This window comes from Ictidomys tridecemlineatus, chromosome X (genome assembly GCF_052094955.1).
Source record: "Ictidomys tridecemlineatus isolate mIctTri1 chromosome X, mIctTri1.hap1, whole genome shotgun sequence".
NCBI lineage: Eukaryota > Metazoa > Chordata > Mammalia > Rodentia > Sciuridae > Ictidomys > Ictidomys tridecemlineatus.
The window spans coordinates 13,012,804-13,029,189 of NC_135493.1; the positions used below are offsets into that span (position 1 = coordinate 13,012,804).

Below are 16,386 nucleotides of genomic sequence, written 5' to 3' on the forward strand. Positions count from 1 at the left end.
GTTATTTTTATCCTTCTAGGGATATGAGGATTGGCTGAGACACAGAGCTGACAATGAAGTCAACAAGAGCACTGTTTACATTATTGAAAATGCAAAGCGAGTGCAAAAAGAAAGTGAAAAAATTAAGGTATTTTTTAGTATCTGTTTTTTACTGTGGCAAAATGTACGTTTTAAAGTGTATGATTCAATGTCCTTTAGAACATTCACAATGGTGTGCAACTATCAACACTATCTAGTTCCAGAATATTTTCTTCAACCAAAAATGAAACCCCATACCTATTAAATGGTCATTCCACATTTCTCCCTCCACCCAAACCCTGGGAAAACAACTTTTTGTCTCTATGGATTTACATATTTAATCATTTTTATAAATGGAACCATATAGTATGTAGCCTTTTATATCTGGCTTCTTTCACTTGATAATATTTTTTTAGATGCATCTGTGTTGTAGCATGTATTAGAAATTCATTTCTTTGATGGCCAAATAGTATTCCACTATGGATATACCACAGTTTACTTATGATAGCTAATGAATATTTGGGTTGTTCCTACCCTGGGGCTATTCAGAATATTGCTGCTAAGAACATTCTAGGACAAGTTTTTCGTTTGACATGTATTTGCAATTCTTTGGGATATGTACCTAAGCAGACAATTGCTAGGTCTTAAGGTAATTTTATGGCTAACAGTTTTCCATAGTGGCTGTATCATTTACATTCCCACAGCAATGTATAGGAGTTCCACAGTACTATTATATTTTTAAGATGCCAGGCAGTTAATTTTTGAAATTAAAAGCAGTCATTATTTATTACTACCCAGTAGGACCCCTGTCAGCATTTAGACTTGTCCATATCAGATCTTTTTGGTTCTCAGTAGAGTTTTTAAATTAATCAACTATTTTTAGAGCAATTTTAGGTTCATAGCAGAATTTAACAGAAAGCAAAGAAAGTAACCTATATGCCCACTGTGCAGCCACACTCATGTCCTCTTCTTCCATCAGCATTCCACACCAGAATGGTGTTTTTTACAATCAATAAATCTACTTTGGCACACTATTTTCGCCCAAAGCCCATAGTTTACATTAGTGTCACTCTCCGTATTATATTCTATGGGTTTTGACAAATGTATGTCATGTATATGACATTGTGATATCATATAGGATAGTTTCAGTGCCCTCAAAATCTTTGTGTGTGTGTGTGTGTGTGTGTGTGTGTGTGTGTGTGTGTGCCTATTTATCTCACTCCCGGCCTTCACCTCTGGTAAATACTGATACTTTGTCTCCAGAATATCATATTGTTGGAATCATAAATATGTAATCCTTTCAAATTGACTTCATTAACTTCATTAACTTAGTAATGTACATTCATGTTTCCTCCAGTTTGATACCTCATTTTTTTCTAGTGATGAATAATATTCCTTTTTTTTTAAAGAGAGAGAATTTTTTAATATTTATTTTTTAGTTTTCAGTGGACATAACATCTTTATTTTATTTTTATATGGTGCTGAGGATCGAGCCCAACGCCCTGCGCATGCCAGGCGAGTGCGCTACTGCTAGAGCCAAATCCCTAGCCCAGTATTCCATTTTTTTAGTGTGCCACAGTTTATTTGTATATCCACTTCTTGGAGTGCATTTTACTTTAAAGTTCTGGCAATTATGAATACAGTTACTGTCAACATCTGTTTTCAGGTTTTTATGGGGCATAAGTTTAATTTCATTTTAGTAAATACAAGGGATCAAGGTTGAAGGACTGATTGTATGGTAAGAGTTATGTTTCATTTCATAAGAAATGGCCAAACTGTCTTTCAGGATCGTTGTATCATTTTTGCATTTCTACCAGTACTGAATGAGCCCTTACCAGTATTTGATGTTGTCAATGTCTTAGATTTTGGTTATTCTAATAAGTATATAGCTGTATTTCATTAATTTTTACTTCAATTAGCATTTCCTTGATAACATGATGTGGATCATTTTTCCATATGTTTCTTTGAATCATGCATTACAATTGTGTTATAATTTTCAAATATTTGGGAATTTTCTAGATACGTTTTGATTATGGATTTTTTTAGTTCAATGCTGTTGTATTCAGAGAACATACTTGGTATCATTTCAATCTTTTTAAAACAGAATATAGTATATTTTGGTGAATGTTCCACATGCACCTGAGAATTTTAAAAAAGAATGTGCATTCTGCTGCTGTTGAGGACTTTTGTGTAAATGTCAGTTAGGTCAAGTTCGTTGATAATGTTTTCAAGTCTTCTCTACATTTAATATTTTCTTACTTGCTCTATCAGTTATTGAGAAAGGAGATAAAAAATCTCCCAACTATACTATGACTGTGGCTTATTTTTATTTTCTGTTTCATCAATTTTTTTTATGTACTTTATAGTACAAAGAGCAAAATTATTTAGGATTATTATGTCTTCTTTGTGAATTGGCCCCTTTATCCTTGTGTAATCCTTGTCCCTGGTAGTAATCTTAGTTTTGAACATAAATTTGTCTGATAGTACAGTCAATCCCATATAGTAAATCCTTTCTTTTAATTGTTGTTTGCATGATATGCTCCATCCTTTTAATCTCTCTATATCTTTGCATTTCTAGTTTTGTCCTGGTTATTAAGTTTTATTTTTGTTTTTTTTTTTTAAACCCAGTCTAAAAATCTTTGCTTTTAATTTGGTAGCTCAGCCATTGACTTGTAATGTAATAGTTGATATGGTTTGGCTATCTGTCTCATCTCTTAGATTATTTGAACCTTTTTTTTTATTCCATTGGATCATTTCCCTTGGCTAACTAATTATATCTGTTGTAATTTTGTAAATTTCTCCAGAATTTATAATATACTTTTATTTTTTATTTGTTCTTTTTAGTTTTATATGACAGTAGAATGTGTGTGTGTGTGTGTGTGTGTGTGTGTGTGTGTGTGTGTGTGTATGGAGTATAACTTCTATTTTTGTGGTTGTATGTAATATGGAGTTACACTGGTTTTATATTCATATGTGAATATAGAAATTTATGTCTTTCCAATTCATTCTACTGTCTTTCCCATTTCCATCACCCCACCTTTCCCCAACTCCACCCTGTCCAATCCCATGAACCTCCCCTTCACCCCCACCCCTGCCTATTGTGAGTCAGCATTCACGTATCAGAGAAAACATTCAGCCTTTGGTTTTTGGGGATTGCCTTATTTCACTTAGCATAATAGTCTCTAGTTCCATCCATTTACCGGCAAATGCCATAAATTCATTCTTCTTTATGGCTGAATTGTTGAGAGCCACAGCCAAAGGGGCCCCAGCAAACTTTCAGCTGCCAGCAAACTTCCAGCTGCCGGCTGATGATTGGCTCACAGCAGCCCCAGCAACATCTAGCTGATTGGCTCCTCTGCGGTGATGTTCATTGGGCTGTTTCCCTGCCCTTTCAGACCACGGAGCTGCTCACTGGGGGACTTCTTTGGCTCCGCCCACGCAACCCAGCCAATCGGCCTCAAGAGCAGGAGGATTATGGGAGGTGGTGAGGTGTGTGGGTGAGAGGCTTGTGGGAAGCCGGTGGTGGCAGTTGGGCTCTGAGGGTATTTTCCTGAGGAGCTGTTTTGTTTGGCGTGTGTAGTTCTAAAAATAAAGTTAGTTTCTTTTGACAAGTGGCTCCTGAATTGTGCCCAGCCAGACTGCAGCACTGAATAATATTTTATTGTGCATTTATATACCATATCTTTGTCCATTCATATATTAAAGAGGAACTAGGTTGGTTCCATAGTTTAGCTATTGTGAATTGAGCCACTACGAACTTTGATATGGCTTCACATCAAAGTCCTTTGGGTGTATACCAAAGAGGGGATAACTGGGTCAAATGGTAGTCACATTCCAAGTTTTCTGAGGAATCTTTATACCATATTGAAAAAGGAAATATCACCACGGACACTACCGAAATACAGATGATAGAGTATTTTGAAAATCTGTACTCCAATAAAATAGAAAATGTTAAAGATACCCACAGATTTCTAGAGACATATGACCTACCGAAACTGCATCAGGAGGTTACAGGAAAATTTATACAGATTTAATGCAGTTCCTATTAAAATCCAAATGATATTCTTCATTGAAATAGAAAGAGCAGTCATGAAATTCATTTGGAAAAATAAGAAGCCCAGAATAGCCAAAGCAATACTTAGCAAGAAAAGTAAAACAGGAGGCATTACAATACCAGAGTTTAAATTATCCTACAGAGCTATAATAACAAAAAACAGCATGGGTTTTTTACCAAAACAGACATGAAGTAAAATTAAGAATCAATAAATGGGGGCTGGGGCTCAGCAGTAGCACACTTGCCTGGCGCGAGTGAGGCACTGGGTTCGATTCTCAGCACTGCATGTAAATACATAAAATAAAGGTCTATCAGCAACTAAGAAAATACTTTTTTTAAAAAGAATAAATGGGATGGTGTCAAACTAAAAGCCTTCCTCACAGCAAAGGAAGCAATCAGGAATGTGAAGAGAGAGCCTGCAGATGGGAGAAAATCTTTGCCACCTGTACCTCAGATAGGCTGATAATGTCCAGGATATACAAAGAATTCAAAAAACTTTAACACCAAAAAAACCCCCAAATAACCCAGTTAACAAATGAGCAAATTAACTAAACAAACATTTATCAAAAGAAGAAATACGAATGGTCAACAAATATGTGGGGAAAAAAAGTTCAACATCTCTAGCAGAGAAGTGCAAATTAAAACTACACTGAGATTTCATCTCATTCCAATCAGAAGTCTCATTCTAGTCAGAATGGCAGTTTTTAAGAATACAAGTAACAATAAATGTTGGTGAGGATGTGGGGAAAAGGGTACCCTCACACATTAATGGTGGGACTGCAAATTGGTGCAACCTCTCTGGAAAGCAGTATGGAGATTCCTCAAAAATATTAGGAATGGAACCACCATTCAACCCACTATTCCACTCCTCAGTATATATCCAAATGATTTTAAATCAGGATACTATGGTGACACAGCCATATCAATGTTTATAGCAGCACAATTCACAGTAACTAAGCTAAGGAGCCAAAGTAGGTTCCCTTCTGCAATTGAATGCATAAAGAAAATGTGGTATATATTATACATAGTGGAGTATTACTCAGCCATAAAGAAGAATGACTATGATATTTTCCAAAAAATGGATGGATGTAGATACTATCTTGCTAAGTGAAATAAGCCAGTCCTAACAAACCAAAAGTCATATGTTTTCACTGATATGGGGGGGTGGAGAATAGAAGTTCAGTGAAGTAGACAATGGAGACTGAAGGGAAGAAAGGGGGTATGGGTAAAGGAAGAATAATAGAATGTATCTTTCCTATGTACATACATGAATGTACCACAGTCAATCTCACCACTGAGTACACCCACTAGAACATAATATATTCCATTCTTATATTATCATGTCAATATGAATTATGCTATCATGTATAACTAAAAAGAACCAATAAATATCCAAAATTAAAAACATAAATAGCACCAAATTTCATAGAAAAGCTTCTTTTCTCAGGTCAGATATATAATGCAACTAAATAATATATAAATTCTAAATTTGAAAAAAAAAGTTGTTTCTCCATTGTCATCTTGTTTGCATAGTTCCTGGTATGTCTGTTGTCATTTTTATTTTTGTTCCTCCAAATATGATATTTCTTGGATCACTTTTAAGTCTTTCCTTTTCAGTTTTCAGCAGTTTGACTACGTTATGCCTTGGGCTTTTCTTTCTAGTTATCTTCCTTGAAATTCTCTTGGAACTATTATTTGTTGGTTTTGATTAAGTTTAGATAATTCATGACCATTATCTCTTCAGATATTTTTTGTGGCTCATTTTCTCTCTCCTATTTTTGACTTCATTTACATGACTATAAGACTGATATTTTGTCATACCTCTTAAAGATCTGTCCTTTTTTTTAACTACTCCTTTTCTCATTGAATATAATTTTGGATAATTTTGATCAATGTGTCTTCTTGTTTACTGATTATTTCTTTTGCTGTATCTTGTCTGCTGGTTGAAGGGAAACATCTCTGATACCATGCTTTTTCATTTCTAATTTTCCATTTTCCTTTCTTTTTTTTTGTTAAAATTCATCTCTGCCAAAATTCTCATCCACTCTTACATGTTGCCTAACTTTTCCACCAAGTATTTCAATATCTTAATCATAGCTTTTTTTATAACCCTTCTTGATGATTTAAAAATTTCTACATTTCAAGATCTGGTCTTGTTGTTTCCTTCCCCTCAACAATGACTTGCTTTTTTCTTGTGATTTTTGTGCATTTTTTTTCAGTGAGTTTTGACATTGTACGTAAAAGAATGGCAGAGACTGTGGGGTCAGTATTATGTATGTTCTGAAATGGGCCTGCTTCTTCCATCAGGCCATTTAGTATTTATTGAGGGTTAAGTTAATGTAGTCAGGAGATGGGCTGACTTTGGTTTTTGTTGTAATTATTGCATTACTAATATTTTCAGTGTATCCCTGTACTTCAGATTCTTTGTGCTATTACCTTAAACTTTGTGTGAGACCTGGTGTGCTTTAGTGGTTTTGCCAGGTTTCTTGTCCCACCACCCTTTTTTAACACATCCTAGAATCCTGAGCTACAAAGAGTGTCTGTCTCACCCTCTTCTGTTGCTTCTCACCCTATAGTAGATTGCTGTTTGTTGTTTGTTATTCAGTGTTGTCTCCTGGTGGGAACAGAATGGTTTAATCATTCTCTGATTCCAATTTCGGTATTAGGATATATGAACCTGAGCCTCAATGTGGGATTTTCTCTATTGCTGCCCCCACCTCCTCCTATGGCAGTCAAATGCCAAATAAGAATGTCTTTCTTATTCTGTCTCTGCAAGCAAGTTCCCTTTTGTTTCTGTCTCCTCTGTAGCAGCAGTGTCGTTTTCAGCCAAAGATTTCCTGCCTTTCTCCCAATGCAGGTGGCTTTTCTTCTTTTGCTTCATATGAGAGAGGAGTCCACTATTCTGGCATGTTTTGTGCCTGTCTCTCCACAGTAGTTGATTATTATCTGTATGCCTGTACCAGTGAGAAGGGTAATTTTAAATGTTCCTACCTTATGCTTTCTCATGAGCACCAATGGAAACCAGTAGAGAGAGCTAGCATGTGTTAATGGTTTTCTTTTGTCTCTCAGTCTTGTAGATATTCAAAATTTTCATGTTGATTCACTCCTAGCCTTTAAGAATTGGTTGAAAACACAGTTGTTTTCTTCTTATCCACTTTTATGGTAGCCATCTTTTACCTTGTGCTCTGTCAGTTGTGAAATATTTGATTTGTCCTGTTTCTCCTCAAAGGGACCCTTTGAAATTCAGTTCACTTGGTTGCCTTGCATTCTCAGCCCTCTGATGCTCTAAAAATATTATTCTGTAAATCATCTATTTTTTCCTAATATTTGTGTTGGGAGTGGTAGTGATATTCTCTTGCGGCTTTTAAAATAGTGAATGGAAGCAAGTAACTTTAGTTGATTGTCTAACTGGGTCATAACATTCCCTTTCTTTACCATTGTCTTTTACTTTTGCCTTTAGGGTGAGGCCAAAATCCCTTAGCCTAGCTGGTCAAGCCCTTTTCCATCTGATCCCTGCCTACCTCACCAGCCTCAACTTGTATTGTAGATACAGGAATTTTGTATCTGAGCAAATTCTAAGTGTTGAAGAAAAAAATGTTTTCTTTGTGGTTTTTATTTATCAGTGCCTACCAGTCATCATGTTAAGAATTTGTTGATTCTTTTTTTCTTTTTCATACTTTAAGCATAGTTTGTAGTTTTATTGTAAGAAACATAAGTGTTTATGTAAGTGAGGAAGGAAAGATCAACAATATAAAATATTATTTACAAATTAGGTATTAACATTGTTGTTCTTGGCTACTAATTAAGATTGGCAAAGAAAATAAAATTGTTCTTGACTAGGTCTCAAAATATTGCACATAGAAGATAGGCGTTCCATGTAGTTCAGCACTTCACTGCCCGTGTGTCTTGGTTAGTGTGCCAGATACTGACTTCTGTTTTATTCAACTTTTTCACTGCTGTAACTAAAAGACCTGACAGGAACAATTGTGGAGGAGGAAAAGTTTGAGACCTCATGGTTTCAGAGATCTCAGTCTATGAAGAACAGGCTCCATTCCTCGGGGCTTGAGGTGCGGCCCAAGCATCATGGCACTAGAGAGAAGTGACTCACATGATAATCAGAGAGCAGAGAGACTCTGCTGGCAAGATACAAAATATATACCCCCAAAGCACACCTCCTCCAGCCACACCACAACTGCTTTCAGTTTCCACTCTACCACCTTGGGATCAATTCACTGATTGGATTAAGGTTCTCCTAACCTAGTCATTTCTTATCTAAAACTTCTTGCATTATCTCAGACATGAGCTATTGGGGTACACCTCACATCCAAACAATAACAATTTCTTCCTAAAGTGAGTTGTCTTTTGCCACCAGGAGCTGCCTCCCTTTATCTGACTATGCTATACAAAATCATTATTTATCATTTTCTGTGTATGCCATCCATTAAAAATATTAAGAAGTATTACTTGGAGAATTTCTTTTTTAAAAATATTTTTAAGTTGTACTTGTACACAATACCTTTATTTTATTTATTTATTTATTTTTATGTGGTGCTCACGATCGAATATAGTGTCTCACACATGCTAGGCAAACAATCCACCACTGAGCTACAACCCCAGCTGTGCTTGGAGAATTTCTTACATCTTTCCAAAATAAATGTTATAAGCTATTCATAAGTTGAGTAAAGTACTTGCTTGCATGATATTGTAACAGTTATAATTAAATGATTAACATGTGCCAAGCACCTTAATGTTTACTTATATTATTATTTATCAATGCTCACAGTAATCCTGTGAGGTAGTCAACTTACCTAAGACATTTACCCAAGGTCATATAGTTAAGTGTCGGATCTGGGGCATGAATTGAGATTAAAAAATACAAGCTTTTAACTATTATGATTCACTCTTTACATTATAAAATTATTCCTGATTTCTTCTCTCGGGTTTTTTCTCGTTTGAGTTTTGAATATTTGCTGATAGGAAATTGTTTTTCATTGCTCTATTGATTAATTCTTCTGATAGCAGATGGATTTTTAGGTTGACCTATAGAAAAAAATGAAATATTATGGGGAAATGATTGATGCCTGTATAATTAACTGAGGTTTTGTTCATGAATTGCTTAATTTGTGATATGTACATTTTCTTGATCCATTCATGAGATGATAAGGTCATTTGCTTATTAAACATTAGTTCCAGAAATATCAGAACAATTGGGTGTCAGAATTGTTTATTAGAGGTAAAGGTCAATACTAAGGTAATCTGAAAGCATCCTAAATCCTTGTGACCTTAAAGAGAATTCTAGATGTTAAGTAATATTCTTTTTATCACCTTTTACATTGTGCAGGATCCTGAGATACCCCCAAAGCGTAAGAGTTGGAGTTGTGTCCTACTAATGTTTTAACTTTAGTGTGTGTTTTAATGATGTTTAGTTTGGAATTCAAAACATTTATATTTATTTTACTCTCCATTTTAGGTTGGTGATGTAGTAGAAGTTAGTGCAGATGAAACCTTTCCCTGCGATCTTATTCTTCTATCATCATGTACCACTGATGGAACCTGTTATGTCACTACAGCTAGTCTTGATGGGGAATCTAATTGTAAGGTGAGACTGAACCTTGCCTAAGCATTTTGAGCTCAGGATAGTTAATCATACAATAGTGCTTCCAAACAAATGCTTCCTAAACTCTTTATATTCCCTATTCATGTAGGTTTTGTATTTGAAGAGAGCTGTTATATAATTGTCTTTGTCTCCTAAGTATATTCTCATCTTTGGGGATAAGGATGGTGTTGGCAATAGCAAGACTGTGGAACCAACCTAGGTGCCCTTCAATAGACTAATGGATAAAAAAAATGTGGCATTTATACACAATGGAGTATTACTCTGCATTAAAAAATGACAAAATCATAGAATTTGGAGAGAAATGGATGGCATTAGAGCAGATTATGCTAAGTGAAGCTAGTCAATCCCTAAAAAACAAATGCCAATTGTCTTCTTTGATATAAGGAGAGTAACTAAGAACAGAGTAGGAACGAAGAGCATGAGAAGAAGATTAACATTAAACAGGGATGAGAGGTGGGAGGGAAAGGGAGAGAGAAGGGAAATTGCATGGAAATGGAAGGAGACCCTCAGGGGTATACAGAATTACATACAAGAGGAAGTGAGGGGAAAGGGAAAAATAATACAAGGGGGAGAAATGAATTACAGTAGAGGGGGTAGAGAGAGAAAAGGGGAGGGGAGGGGAGGGGAGAGGGGATAGTAGAGGATAGGAAAGGCAGCAGAATACAACAGACACTAGTATGGCAATATGTAAATCAATGGAAGTGTAACTGATGTGATTCTGCAATCTGTATACGGGGTAAAAATGGGAGTTCATAACCCACTTGAATCAAAGTGTGAAATATGATATATCAAGAACTATGTAATGTTTTGAACAACCAACAATAAAAAAAAAAAGGATGGTGTTGGGCAGGGAAAAACCATGCCCCAAATAAAAGCCACCAAAATTTTTATATCACTGCTTGAATTTAATGTTAACATAATCCATGTAATATTTTATTTAGACTTTTTAAAATGCCAGTAATTTTAGGCTGAAACTATATAAAAATAACTTTATGTACTCTAACTTTACAACTTGATTTATTTTTTAACCTAATGACAAAGTATATTTTCTTTAAAATATGTTTATTCCTGGGATTTAGGAGTTCTAACCTGGAATAATTTGATTGCCTTTTAAAAAATACGTTAGGATATACTTTGGCAAACATTTGCTTTATTACAACTAGGAGGCATTTTAAGTGTGGTAAAATGTAGCATCTAAATGAATAATAAGTTACTTCCCTGGTACTTTCTGGTGCAGTTAGTTTTTGGCTATCACCTAGAATGATGAGCAGTAATAAGGAGTTAAAATCCTCTCAGTGCTGCCTTTAAGGAATGATATTAATGTGCTGACCTCTGAGTATATCCTTGGAGAATTTCTTTTCTCATTTATTCCCTCTGGAGTTGAAGACTAGTACTTAGTATGTGAAAAAGGAAATTTACCATTTAAATGGCTGATTCTGTATTTCAAGGACATTGTGAGATGAATTAGTAGCATTTAAGCTGTTTAAAAAGAGCTATATTTTAGGGAATGTCAAGATAAAATCAATAAATCTACCTAAAGATTCCCTAATAGTGAAAAAGTTACTTAGAAGAAGAAAACTTTTAGGTAGTTTTTTTTTTCTATTACATTGATTTGATCACATCAGCTAAAAGTACAGAAGTTTTAAAAAATCAGGCGATAGTTTTAAATATTGTTCAGGAAGTGCCATAATATTCCCTAAAGACTATATGTCAACAGCTTTCCCTTCTGCATTAAGCAGTATACTCCTTGAATCAGTATTAGCCTTTGTTTGATGATTTATAAATGGATTCATTGAAGCTTACTTTGGATGTATCAAGTGTGTAATACACTCTAGTAGAATATTCTAACAAGATATCCTCTTCCTGCCCCTCATACCAAATGTAGTGATTTGAGCATTTTCAAGATCATTAATTAAGCTGTTTGTGTAATGGAACATTAATGAGTTTTTTCTGATTATTGACAAAATTTTTACATTGCTATGACCAAAAAGGGTTGTGTTCCATTCAAATGTGCAAATCTGCATAGCTATACACTATAGTAAGCAAAATAATAAGTCTCAGTTCTATAAATAGGAGGAAGAATAAATGTATTAAATTTTCATTTTTTTAGTTATAATTAACTATATAATTATGCCTGCTGCAAATGGAATGCTCTTGACGTCAATATCAAGAAGAACTTTTAGTTGTTTTTTTCTATTATCTTCGAAATCCCTTTATAGCAGGGTTATCTTTTAAATTATTTATGGTATATTTTAAGATTAATACCATATAATTTATTTGGTGGGAAATGTGCATCAATATTTGTAATATTTTGCCAAGGCCTCTTACTAAAACATACCATTTCTGGAACACAGTTGTGTAGGATAATGAAAAGAAACACTTTTTTAAAAAATTTGCTTTATTCTCCTGCTTTCGTCTAGACACATTATGCTGTGCGGGATACCATTGCAATGTGTACAGCGGAGTCCATTGATAGCCTCCGAGCAGCAATTGAATGTGAACAGCCTCAACCTGACCTGTACAAGTAAGAATCACCTGGTCTTTCCATACTGCTACCTCTTAGCTCTGATGCTTTTCACCACCCATATTGCAAAGAAACGCCCACCTCTTGCCAGCCTACTCACATGTATGTTTTTATGAGCTGTTCTTCCTTCTGGCAGGAAAATGAATTAAATCAGCCTTGTTCACTACCAGCCCAAGATAAATTATTGTGAGCCCAGGCATCCTATGTTTTTTCTTTTGTTTATTTTTGTTATTTGTAAACATGACCATCTATCAAAATTTTAAATGATGTTATCCCAAAGGGCTAATCTGTCAGACTAATGGAGTGCCCAGTGTTAATTAAAATAGAAATAAAACCCTTTTTTACATGCCATCCACTGTTAAAAAGAGAAGACAATATTGGGCCATGCAATTAGTAGGCACTCTGTCCTTTCTTGAAGTGATCACAATGAACTGAGGATTGCAAATATGCTATTTCTTGATCACAGTGAACAGTTAAGTTGAAGGAATAGTAAAATGGTATAATTTCTTCATTTTTCTACTTAGGCTCTCTGGAATAGATTTGCTGGTTAACAGTTATTGTAGATTTTAAAAATTTGATATTTGATTTTAAGACTGGTTAGTTGGGTTGATTAGAGCATGTTGCTAATGAGGCTATAGTAACAGTTTTTATCCCCACATTGTCCAATTAATGTCATTCTGTTACACATGGTATCCATTACCTAGGCCATCCACTTTGTTAGTGCACACTGTTTAAAATGGGGACCATATGGTTGAATATACTTTATATTGACACCTAATAGGAGGAAAACAAAGTATATCCTACTGTGAGAATACTGCCCTCCCTCCTTCCCATTATTTCTTCTGTCCTCCTTCCTTTCCTATCTTCTATATTTACCTTGAGAGTAAGAACTAGAGCCAAAAGTAAAACAGCTATTCTCCATCTTCAAGGAACTCACAATGAGCAAAGTAGATAAAATAGTAAAGCTAAGCTTACAGTGTAATAATAGATATAATCCAAAATCCATGGAATCACAGAAAAGGGAGTGACTTACTCTGCCTATAAGTTATATATATATATATACACTCTTATATATTTATTGAGAAACTGAAAAATTGCTTTAAATATGAAAGAGAATTTTAGGGTAGATAAGATTATTCCTAATTTCCCTGTACAAAATTAGATCTCTTGGTAATAATCACTTGCATATATTTGATTTTTCCTTTATCTTTATTAAAACAATGGAGTATGTCTTTTTCACTTATTAGTATATCTTTAGTACCTAGTGCAGTACTGGCATAATTAATATACTATGATGAAGGAACAGATTTTCATATTTTATAGTAATATAAAGTATTTCTCTTCTATAAAGAAAACAATGTTTATATTGGAAATTACAAAATACTTTTTTTGAAAGGTAAAGTACATTTATTAAAAATAAAAATAATACACAGTAAAACACTCTTATTAAGGAGAAATTGGGCATTTTTACCAAATTTGGCAGAAATGCAGATTACCATGTGTCCAGTATATTAAATGATTGGCTGAAGCTCAGTATTGAGATCAGCTACAAGATGCAGGCTGGATATTTCCAAGGTTGCAATCAAGTATTCATTGTCTAAGACTACTGCCATGGTTCAGAAGATGGTCCTGGGACCAGCAGCATCAGCATCACCTAGGATCTTGAATTAGGAGCTCGAATATGGGGGCCCATAGATGTTTGTTTTTGTTTTGTTTTGTTTTTGTGTCAGGGTCTCGCTAAGTTGCTTAGGGCCTTGCTAAGTTGCTGGGGTTGGCTTTGAACTTGTGATCCTTCTGCCGTAGCCTCCCAAGTTGCTGGAATTACAGTCATGCACTACCACACCTGATGAGGTGTGTGGTGAGATCACCACATCTGGTGAACCCTCCAGTGATTTTGATGGCATGCTTCTGTGTAAGAACTACTGACTAATGATTTTGAAAGTTATGTTTTAGCACCAGAAACCTTTCTTCACATGAATCTAAAATAGAAGTCACATTATTTATATAAAGGCATTAAAGAAGAGAGAGATCCTGTGCACGCATAGTGCCAAATAGAGCTTGAAAATCAATTTAGAATCTTTGTTTACTTTTTTACAATCCATAATATTATTTTAGAGATTAGATTAAAATGCTGTACATCTTTTGATTCAATATAACTTTTCCCTCAGAAATATAATAGGATTTTGTTATTTATTCAGAATCTTATCTTTTGCATCATTTATATTTTGATTTATTTCCATATTGGTGGTATTTGGATTTCACCTGGACTTAGAAAATACACTTGTTAGTATGATTTCACCTGGACTTAGAAAATACACTTGTTATTATGTTCTTTTACAGGTTTGTTGGACGAATCAATATCTATAGTAATAGTCTTGAGGCTGTTGCCAGGTTAGTTTGTTATTTCTTTAACCTGTTCTTATGGGAGGGGAGATATATTTCTTTTTAAACTTACTAAAATAGTTAACTACCTTTCTTAATAGAAAAGGATATAAAAATAAACAATTAACTAGCCTTCTGATTGGCAGAGTTGTGGGGTCTCTGTGTATAGAGGTAGGGGATTGTTGAAAATTAATGCTTAGGATTTCCAAAACAGCAGACCTCTATATCCTTTGACTAATATTCCTAGACCTGTTCTAGGCTCTGTGTTCATTGTAATTGGTTTATAGTGTCTGACAAGGTGGGAAATACACATGGCGAACAGTGGTTTAAAGGACAGTAATTGAAGAACTATGCAGTATATAAAACAGAGTGAATTACTTGGACCTAAGTAAAATGATAGGCCAGTAATTTATAATGAGCCAATTCATAAAAAGGAAGTTGATTTTATTCCTCTTCTGTCACCCAGTTAATTACCTCAACTTTTCCACTTGGCCATTTTAGTCATGCTTAAAAGAGACTTAAGGAAATGAAGGGTGATATTGCAAATGGTGGGTAATTACTCTCTACAAAGATGTCAGTGTTTTTCTCACCTTGAGTTTGTCTTCACAGTATTTTATTCGTGACCCTCTGTTTCTGTTCCTCACTGTCTGTTACTCTGTCCTGTTCTTGTCTTGCTATCTGTGACTCATAATCACTTGATCCCTTGGTGCATTTCTTTACCTCTGCGTGTTGCTAGCTACTCCTGTGCTGTGCTTCCATCTGTGCTGTTCCCTCAAGTCATTTCAGAGGGAGGGATCTTTCAGCTTGTCCTGGGGAGTAAACATATGGTAGAAGTAGACAGATACATCCTGAAATCCTTGGAGATGGATATGTGTCAGGGCAAAATCTGTTCTCACAGTTGATGATGCCATGCATTTTTTTTTATAAGCTGTGTTCATATTTTTTTTGTTTAGGTCTTTGGGACCTGAAAATCTCTTGCTGAAAGGAGCTACACTAAAAAATACCAAGAAGATATATGGTAAACAATTTTTAAAATATACTTACCAGAAATAAGTTATATAAGGCCTGTGAATAAATAGTCCATGTTTAAAAATGAACATGGCAGATGTTGTATTTATTATCAGCTATATTTACGTGTTGGGAATTTACAAGATGATAAACAAACATGAAATATGACACATAATTTACAGAATTAAAATTATATCAAATAATGTATTAACTAGTAAGTAGAATAGGACTTAGGATTTTTACATTTATAGACTTGAAAATTTATAGAACCAAGGGGTAGGAAGTTGGTTGATAAATTCAGTTATAATAACCTACTTTTCTTTCCTTAGGAGTTGCTGTTTACACTGGGATGGAAACCAAAATGGCTTTGAACTACCAAGGGAAATCTCAAAAACGTTCTGCTGTTGAAAAGTTAGTGTGCACCATGATTTCTTTAGTCATTATTGATTGACATAGTTACTTCCTCAGTAATTCCAAACTAGTATAATAAAAAAACTATTTCAGTTATAATAGCAGCTAGCATTTTGAGTGTTTATTTTCCAGAAACTGTCCTTAATAGTTTATATGTCAGATTTTATTTAATCTGCTGAAGAACTCCTTAAAAAGTAATTTGTATTATCTTCTCTACTTTACAGACCAGAAAATGGTCTTTAAGAGGATAAGTGACTTACCTAAGCTTACATAGCTATTAAAGGTAGAATTTACTTGAATAATAAATTCATTTTCTTTCGTTATTGTAGTTAGTGGTTTGGAGGTGTCTCATTGCTATGTTCAAGTTGGTTC

At 34.6% G+C, this 16,386-nt stretch overlaps 1 protein-coding gene across 10 annotated transcripts in view; it reads left to right on the forward strand.

The window, feature by feature from the left end:
- Positions 1 to 16,386, forward strand: part of Atp11c (ATPase phospholipid transporting 11C (ATP11C blood group)) — a 197,029-nt gene that overhangs the window by 102,755 nt on the left and 77,888 nt on the right. For all 10 annotated transcript variants that reach the window (XR_013431658.1, XM_078034187.1, XM_021726270.3 and 7 more), the window contains 6 exons: positions 20 to 127; positions 9,543 to 9,671; positions 12,110 to 12,213; positions 14,554 to 14,604; positions 15,549 to 15,613; positions 15,933 to 16,014. Coding sequence is in view for 9 of the 10 variants with exons in the window: in XM_078034187.1 (XP_077890313.1) it covers positions 20 to 127; positions 9,543 to 9,671; positions 12,110 to 12,213; positions 14,554 to 14,604; positions 15,549 to 15,613; positions 15,933 to 16,014 (539 nt within the window). In the remaining variant the exon portion in view is untranslated. The remainder of the gene's footprint in view (positions 1 to 19; positions 128 to 9,542; positions 9,672 to 12,109; positions 12,214 to 14,553; positions 14,605 to 15,548; positions 15,614 to 15,932; positions 16,015 to 16,386) is intronic.